Source organism: Vanellus vanellus (genome assembly GCF_965231255.1).
Source record: "Vanellus vanellus genome assembly, chromosome: 4".
Lineage (NCBI taxonomy): Eukaryota > Metazoa > Chordata > Aves > Charadriiformes > Charadriidae > Vanellus > Vanellus vanellus.
This window is the reverse complement of record NC_138909.1, coordinates 72,106,798-72,115,948: the sequence shown is the minus strand read 5'-3', so window position 1 is coordinate 72,115,948 and position 9,151 is coordinate 72,106,798. Positions and strand designations below refer to the sequence as shown.

The 9,151-nt window shown below is 40.9% G+C and overlaps 1 protein-coding gene across 2 annotated transcripts; it reads left to right on the top strand.

The window, feature by feature from the left end:
- Nucleotides 1-981: 981 nt before the first annotated feature.
- On the top strand, nucleotides 982-7,979 carry COMMD8 (COMM domain containing 8; the record flags this gene model as incomplete). Of its 2 annotated transcripts, XM_082482191.1 has the most annotated exons (5): nucleotides 982-1,046; nucleotides 2,575-2,730; nucleotides 3,740-3,892; nucleotides 5,597-5,752; nucleotides 7,424-7,979. In XM_082482191.1, exons 1-5 carry the CDS (start codon nucleotides 1,002-1,004, stop codon nucleotides 7,442-7,444), a joined length of 531 nt encoding a protein of 176 aa, XP_082338317.1. In that variant the 5' UTR covers nucleotides 982-1,001. The 2 variants fall into 2 exon arrangements, with proteins under 2 accessions (XP_082338317.1, XP_082338316.1); XM_082482190.1 differs by lacking the exon at nucleotides 7,424-7,979 and having other exon boundaries at nucleotides 5,597-5,785.
- Nucleotides 7,980-9,151: the final 1,172 nt, after the last annotated feature.

Below are 9,151 nucleotides of genomic sequence, written 5' to 3'. Positions count from 1 at the left end.
AATCCAGTCTCCTAGCAGTAGCAAACTTGGGTGGATGTGAAAGCTTATAGTCAGCAAAACATCAAATCGGTTCTTCCCCATCTGTTTCTTCTCCCAAACTCCCACGCGCCACACTGTTCCTACAGGGCCACATACCCATCTTTGGAGAAGCCGTGCTGCAAACTGACTTAACCAGCCTGGGCTTTTCCACAGACCTGATATCCACCAGTATGGACCTGTAGCTGCTTTCATATTCTTACGACCCAGTGTTATATTTACATATGCCTAATTGTTCGCCTGTGAATTAGCCCAGTGATTTCAGTGAAACAAGGTCTGCCTATGGGTATTTCAATTTCTGTGCAGGTTTTTTTTTTTTTTTTGTCTTGCTGTGACTTGAGTTCGTACTGTTTTTCTTGTACAAGTGATCGGGGCATTTTTGCTTCTTCACATTCAACTGAAGGTGCAGAAAGGTCAGGTTTTAAACATGTTCTGTAAACCTCCTCCACGGCCCAGTTAGCACTTTGGCAAAGCAGAAACAAGATGTGAGTTGTTCCTGGTAAATGCTGTATGGGAAGCATGGACTTCTGTAGTTAGTAATTCCCCTAACATCCTCAATTTCATTTAATATCAGAGACATGGCGCATTTTGTAAGCCTGGAGCATCCTTCCCTGCCACCAGTTGGAAGGTTAGCCTGTTAAGGGTGAAAAGCAAAGCTGCAAACTAGGCAGAATGTAAAAATAGTTTAAGTGTTTTTGCACATAAAAGCTCGTGAAACTTTGGGAGTTTCGGCTTCTTTCGCTGCCTGTCTGAAGGTCGCGCAGAGCAACAGTTTGCTCTTCATCCCCCCCCCCCACAGCAGCGGAACTGGGACTCGAACCCTCGACCTATCTCGGGAGAGGGCGGGTCTTTTCCCTTGCGCATGCGCACCGCCGCCGAAGGGGAGGGGGGAGGTGGCGTGCTCGCGTGCCGCCCGGGCGGTCACGTGCCCAGCGGGGGGGCGGAGCGGCGGGAGAGACCGGGAAATGCTGCGGCTGCTGGAGAAGCTCCCGCCCGGACGGGCACTCGAGGTGGGCTCCCCGCGGCACCGGGCGGGCGGCAGCGGGGTCCCGGCGCCTCTGAGGTAGGCGGAGCTGTGGCAGCAGCCCGCCCGCCCTCCCTCCTGCCTTCCTTCCTTCCCCGCCCGTATAGGGCGGCTGCCTTCCGTTAAGCTGAGGCCTCCGGGCCGCTGCTGCCGTGAAGCGAACCGGGGCTGGGGGCGCGGCGCGGCGGGAGCAGGCGGGCGCCTTCACCCCCCCCCCCCCCGGTGGTGTCCGGTGCCGGTCCTCCGGGCTGGGGAGGACGGTGCTCGCTGAGGGGAGGCCGAGGCGCCGCTCTCCGGTACGTGTGAGGAAGGTCGGGCCCGTCGTCCGCCGGGCCGCGGAGCGGTGCTGTTCCCCTCCGCTTCTCTCCCCTCCTCTCGGGACTGCTCGCCGCGCTGCCCTCCCGCCCCGGCCTCTCCGGGCCTCCCCAAAACGAAAGGGGAAAGTAGGGGTCCGCGCTGTGAGGCGGCCCTGAGGAGGGGGGCGGCCTACCCAGAGAGGCTCCAGCGCTTTGCAGTCAGTCGGTGAAGAGTCGGACTGGATGGATTTGCCTCGCTGTGGTGCTCAAAAGAAAAATTGCTACATGAGGGCAAGAAGCCAGGCGTATGGAAGAGCCTCAGTGCTAGAGGACAGTGGTTTGATAGACTGGAGGGATCCACAGGCTTGGAAATCAGCGCTTTGGGATGTGCTTTTGCATCCAGGCGATCCCAGTGTGGAGATGCCCTTTGGTGTGACAGCTGTGCCACTCGGCGGTACCTTATAGCTGTGCACAAAGCAGTTAGGTCCAAATGTAAGTCTAAGGTGAAGCTGGATCACCTCGTGACTTCTGTGGCCAAACCCTGTGAACTGACTTTTGGGGAGAGGTGAGGACAGTTCATATTCAGGGACTACTTCTCTATGAGAAGGGCTACAAAGCTGGTGAGGGGTCTGGAGGACAAATCTTATGAGGAATGACTGAGGGAACTGGGGTTGTTTAGCCTGGAGAAGAGGAGGCTGAGGGGAGACCTTATCACCCTCTACAACTACCTGGAAGGAGGTTGTAGAGAGGTGAGGTCTGACCTTTTCTACCTGGTGACAAGTGATAGGACGAGAGGAAATGGGTTCAAGTTATGTCAGGGGAGGTTTAGATTGAATGTTAGGAAACACTTTTTCACTGAAAGGGTTATTAAACATTGGAATAGGCTGCCCAAGGGAGGTGGTGGATTCACCATCCCTGGAGGTGTTTAAAAAAAAAAAAAAAAGGGTAGATGTGGTACTTAGGGACATGGTTTAGAAGTGGTTTTTGTCAGGGTAGGTTAATGGTTGGACTGGATGATCTTAAAGGTCCCTTCCAACCTCAGCAATTCTATGATTCTATCACTTTTCAGAATGGTGCATGGGTTGCCTTCAGAGGAGGCATTGAGACAGTACCCAGTGAAGATAGAGGTGATAACTGAATTGCCTGATCAGTATCATGTCTGATGTAGGTTAACAGTGATAGAATCATGTTCTTGAATTATGCATCACATTCTTTCAGTTCCTTCATAAAATAGTTGATGGCATATGTGGCCGTGCGTATCCTCGATACCAGGATTATGGCAGTATTTGGAGCTTGTCGGAGTGGATGGAGGTTTTAGAAGAAACAATGACGTATTTCAAAACTGCAGTTGGCAAAAACATATCTGATGAAGAGGTAAGGGCTCATCACCGATTGGGCTTGACTTTGAGAAATCATACTGGAGTGATTAATCTTGTAGTTTATTTAGTGCTAAAGTATTTTTATAGTGTAGCATTTGAATAGTAGCAGGCAGCCCAAATAGGTAGAAGGTTAGCAGCATTTAGAGATACATTGTGAAGACTTTTAAAAGAAAAAGTTAAATTGGACACTGATTTGTTATTTTTTAAATAGAATTGGATAATACTTGTTAAAATACTGTTTTGGTCATTTAAATATTTTAAGTATCACCAAGTTAAATCTGTTTTCCTTAAAATACATAACCTGTCATTACTGTTCATTAGCAATAAAAGCAATTCATGCTCTGTTTTTCTTTCATCATTACTACTGTATTGAAGTGTTTTAAAATATTGACTATATATAAATAAAAAAAAAATAGACTGTGAATGGAGGACCATGTGGGACAGGAACTATAATTCAGGCCATTCCAATATGTCTAAAATTTGCAAAAACTTGTTCTGTTGTCAGAAATCTTAATTCTCATCTTTTTGCGCATTGCTCGTATTTTGATTACCTGCTAGTAGCTGGATCAAAGAAAGATACTTGTGTAGCCATAGGAAAACTCATACACCAGTATGTCCTTTTTAGCTAAGCTAGTGTATTTTGTCTCCACTCTGATGTTCAGAAACTTTCAGAGCTAAACCTGTGGTGTTTGTGTGTGATTCTTTTATTTTGATTTTAGGGTGGCGTCTAGGAAGGTCAATAAAACCTCCATTCTCTGGTCTCTTTTAGTTTTAATTACAAGATATATTTTTTTAATAGCTTACTGTGGTAAATACTGACTCAAACTATCAAACGCAGAGCAGCTACTAAGAGCAGTATAAGAAAGATGAGACTGTGGAGTCTAGTATAACAGCTGTCTGGGTAGAAGCTTGGATATCTACAGGGCACAGCTATTACAGATGGTACATGTTATTTCTGTGGTTCAGAGTTTAAGCAATCACATTTTTTATTTTTATTTTTGTAGGCTGCTCAGCAGATAAATGAGTTAAATTCAGACTCTCGAGAAGCAATCACAAAATGTCTAAAAGGCAGAAAGGAAGAAATCAGGAATGCACTAGTGGAAAGAGTAAATGCAATCTCTTCTGCCCAGCTGCAGGATTTTGACTGGCAGTTAAAGGTGAGAGTGTTGCCTTAATGTTGTTTGAAAGAAGTGTTCCACAACACAGAAGTAACTATTGGTAGAATCCTGTAGGCCTGCTCATTCTGGAGCATGCTTCAATTTGTACAAGTATCAGAAAAGCACATTAATGATAACACATCAAAGACTTGTCAGAAATCTATATAAACCATAAAAGTAGTTGTCTTTTTTTCCTCCTCCTTTCTTTTAAAGCTGCAATACCTATCTCTTTCCTAAAAGAAGATTGAATGTTATTCAGGAACACCTGAAAGCTGTTATCATTTTGAGGCCTGAACAGACAGTATTTTTACTCAAAGGAAGAAGAAATATTTGCTTAATTTAAAGAGTTGTACTCTGATTCAGGATGTGTTTCTGTGACTTTTTTCAAATTCTTAGATTCCTTCCATAAACAATTATTTAATAATAAGTTTGAAATAATTTATCTTTAGACTTGTTTTGATAATAAACCAATGGTAACTGTTGCCTAAAGTTGGCTGGAGCTGTGGGCTTACAAAGACACAGCTGCTTTAAATTAAGCTCTGTCAGAGACTTAAAATATAAATGGTGTAAGTAATGTTGTTTAATTAGTCTATGGGAGCTGTTAAATAGTTTTCTGTTTCAATGAGTGTTAAATAATTTGTGCAGCAAACAGCTTTGGAAATCAAAGAGGAATGCCCACAATAGAAAAGATTTTTGCAAGAGCAGATATGGTATCATAATGTTCTTCAGATGAACTGTTACAGGAATTGATCTGTCACTAACTGCATTTACTGCTGACAAAAATATAAACTAGACTTACATGAGCTCTTGCTTTTTGCTTGTGGTTTCTTTTAACTTTTTATTCTGGAGGATTTTTTGAGTTTCTGTTTTGTGATACAGATTTCTGGTACGTGTCTGAAGTATTGTATTTGTTTGCTTTAAACCACTGTGGTTTTTTTTTTTTTCCCTTGAGCGGTTGTGATTTTTTTTTTTTTTTTTTTTTGCTTACCATAGTTGAATCATACCAAGGATACATGTATCCTCTGCTGTACCACATTCTGCTCTCTAAATAAATAAGATAGGTGTGTACAATACTGACCTACATTATTATCAACTGATCTTTGATTTTTATATATTTAAAAGCCTTATTTATACTAGACTGAGTATAATAGTATACAAAACAAAAAGCACAATTGGTATGTAATCCTCTTTATCAGTGATTGTCAAATAGGATATCTGACTAACAGTGTTTGATCAGCTGTAGAGTTGATAAATGCACAATGGTGTCCTCTTTCTCCCAACTGACCCCTTCTATGAGACCCTTGTTGATTACCAGATATTTGAATACTGTGACTTCAGAGTTCATATACTTCATTTTTAAAAAGCCATGATCAAATGTAACCTTTCTTTTCACCTAGAATATGAAAATGTGGAAGCCCAGTGACTTTAATGCATTGTTTTGACAAATGTATTGCTATGAAGAGGGGTTTTAGTATTTCAGTATATTGTTGGTGTTAACAAACAAAAATAAATCCCAACAGTAGTAGGCGGGGGGGACCAAACCCCAGAACTACAGAGATGACTTGTGAGAGGTTAGTTTTGTCATGTTGGTGTTTGTTCTGGTAGTACACGTTCAATATAAAGTGCAGATGTGATGTTGTGAAAGACTAAAAAGCTAATGGCTCCACCTTACATTTTGTTGTTGTTTTTTATCAATCTGCATAGCTTGCTCTGTCCAGTGATAAGATCTCCATGCTGCAAATGCCACTTCTCAATCTTGATTTGGATGTGAGAGAAAATGGTGAAATTAAACCAGTTTCTATAGAGATGAATAAGGAAGAGTTGCAGAACCTAATAAATGCGCTGGAAGCCGCCAATAAGGTAGCTTTTACTGATATCATCCTTTGTTCCTGACTTCTCATTTACTGAGTATATTTTAACTGAAATTGTTTGTTTTGTGTATCTTGCTGAAAATCCAAAGTAAATCATTTGTTGGCAAAATGACTATAGAGTTACAGAAAGCCTTACATGAGGCAGACTCTCTTGGATAGCTACAGGGGTGTACAGCACAGTGGGTAGCACACTTTAGTGTAGAATTTTTAAAAAATGTAATTAGAATCCTGATAAGCATAATAGTCTGTTCAGAGCACCATTAAAAAAATATTGTGAGAATAGGAGGAGAAGTGAATGAAATCACAAAGTGTCAGATGAGAGTTGACCTTGAAAGGTTGGAGAGAAGTCCAGTGTTCCCCCAGCTTCACAAAATGTCAGTGGCTGGGAATGCATACAGGAGAGTTGTTTGGTTCAAATTGAGTGCTTTAATTTCCATGGTGTAGTAAATTGGGAAGAAAGTTACAGCGATTACAGAAACCCAAGAAGAAAAAATTTCAAGTGAAACTTTGCTTGGACCGTCTCAGATTTGTTAATAGAAAAGGCTTAAGGGAAGTGAGGATTTTAAGAAAAATTGTTAGGGTAAGAAGCATCATCTGACTTGCACCCTGGTGATAACTGCAGACCCTCCTTGTTCAGTTACCTTTCAGGGTTGATTCTGGCTCTGTTCTAAAGAAAAGTGGTTCTTTTGATTTCTTTTTTGAAATCTGAAAATGTCTTCAAATACTTGTCTGTTGTCAGAGAATTCTGTCTCCCAGATATCTTGTGGGATGGATGTGAAAGTGTTGTATCAAGATGTTTTAGGTGTTAGCAGCTTCTAGTTGCTTCCTAACAGTTAACAAATAAGGGGTTTCTTTAGATGTTTAATGTTATGATGCTATAGCTGGAATCTGTATAGCTGGAATCTGTAGACCCAACATCTAGAAGAAATCTTTGTTACTATATAATAACTGAAAAGAACAGTTTTGCAGCTCATAACTTAGTATTTGACTCTGTAATAGTGCTATTAATATTTTGAATTGCAAAAGACACAAAGAGTGTGTCTATGAGGTGCTGTAATGAGGCTGGTGTGAGACCTCTGAATAACTATGCAGTTCCCAGTAGGATAAATGCATTAGTCCAGATACAGGTGATGTTCTTGTGAAATGAGAGAACAGCTTGCTTTCCCCTGGATTCTTTCCTCCAAAACTAAAAAATAGTAGCTTGTTATAAACTCTACACTATGCATATGAGGATTTTTCTGGGACAGACTTCAGTTTCTTTTGTTCTGCTTGAAGGTCTATGTGGAAGCTGTGGGATGGTGTCATCTCTTTCCTTAGTTTTATGTGCACACAAGGAGGAATTCACTTTAAAAATGGTCCCTCTGTTATCCTTTGTGTGGAAGGAATCTCACTGGACCTGGAAATTACAATTCTGCTTTTTGATTACTGGGCGCAGAGGAGTGGTTTGCATGCAGTACATGCTGAAGAAAATTAGTGGAAGCGATAGTTGTGTGAGGTCGTAAAAGAGAGCTGAGAGAGGAATGGTGTATCTTCCAGAGGGAAGACATGTTTATACAGTTGTGTGTTATACTGTAACAGAAAGCAAAACACTGTATTTCCTAGACTGCTTAGGTTTTGGTCTCATCCACCTTTAATCTCATTCATTCTCTTCTTTTTAAAGGTTGTCTTGCAACTGAAATGATGAAATTCAGATCATCGACAGTATCTGCTGGCGATGGCTCCCCAATTGACTTGGAGGAAAAAAAAAAAAAACCACAAGAAAAGAACAAAGTTCTCTGCAAGGCCAAAAGCTGTTGATGCTATAAAATACTGAAGTGAGAAGGCCGTTATGACTTGTGACCAAATAAACTACTAATCCTTTGATAAAAATAATAAAATCCTGTATCTGTTTGACCAAAAATGTAAAAATTCAATGTACAGTTGCTTTTAGTACTAAAGATTTATAGAACTATGGAACAGTATCACCTATGACGTGTGCCATATTTGTTTTGGTTAAACTTTGGCGGTGACTGCACAGGTGCCTAGTAAAACTAAGGCGTCTTACTTGCATAGTAAGTTATCCTTATCTAAGGTGCCATGATAATGAAGAACATGACAAGAGTACTTGTAGCATTAATGTATTTATACTTGTAAATAGTAAATAAACACTTGATTTTGTGTGTGAGTAATTGCAGTACATTTTTTCTTGACTTATCACTAAACTAAATCTTTTTAGATGCTGGGAAAAATCAGCTTTACAAACAAAAGCGGTATGGAATCGCAGAATAGGTGAGGTTGGAAGGGACCTCTGGAGGTCATCTTGTCCAGCTCCCCTGCTCAAGCAGGGTCATGTAGAGCAGGCTGCTCAGGACCATGTCCAGATGGCTTTTGAATATCTCCCAAGGATGGAGACACCACAACCTCTTTAGGCAACCCGTTCAGTGCCCAGAAGTTGAGGAAGAAATATTGGGGCTTTACTTGGAGTAAAGTTTGGGGTTTTAGCTTTGGTTTTGTATCTTGGTTGATGGCTTTTCACTTAACTATATTAATGTTTTCAAAAGGGGGTGCAGTGCTGGAGAGGAGCTGACCTACATAGACTGTGAAAAGAATAATCTCAGCCCAATTAATACAGCAGATAACTGGTAAATCCTAGTGTAAACCTTTCTGAAATCAGATTGGGTTTTGACTGTAGTATGAGAAAAGTTAGAAGCTGTAATACTACAGAAGAGTGCACCAGTAATCTTATAGTTTCTACTATTTGTTAAATCATTCTTTCATGTGTAAAGAGCAAGTCATTTGTAATGCCTACATAAATACTAATGTGTACTTCTCAACATGCATGTGTTTTACTCATGTTTTGTGTGTATAAAAAAGCAAAGTATTGATGACTTCTTCATAGTTGCAAAATCTGGGTCTTGAGTTTCTTCTATATTTTGTGCTGTAGGTTTTCATATAAGCAATAATAATTTATAATTACTCTAAGGATATGTGGTGTTGTTTCATCTTTACTATCATCCTGTATTTGTCTTGTCCTTTACTGCAGAACTGAACAAGAAAGGCTGAAGAATCATTTTTCAATGATTTTTTGCTTTAAAAAAAAAGAAGACAAGACAATTCTGGTATGTGACAGCAATATATGTGCAATGAGCTGCTTTTTCATGGGGGTTAAACTTTCTGTTGAAAGTCTGAGTATTTTTTATATAACCATCAAAATGATGTTTTTAACAGGGGACATAACACCACTGTGTGAATGGCTAGAGAGGGAGAGGAGCACCTGCTGATGAGCAGTTAAACCATAATTGTCATGGAACTGCATTTGAAACATGCCTTCTGACCTTACATCTGATGAACCATCCTCATAAGGCTCGTAGCAGCCTCCAGTAGATGGAAAAGAAAAGGACCCCACAGA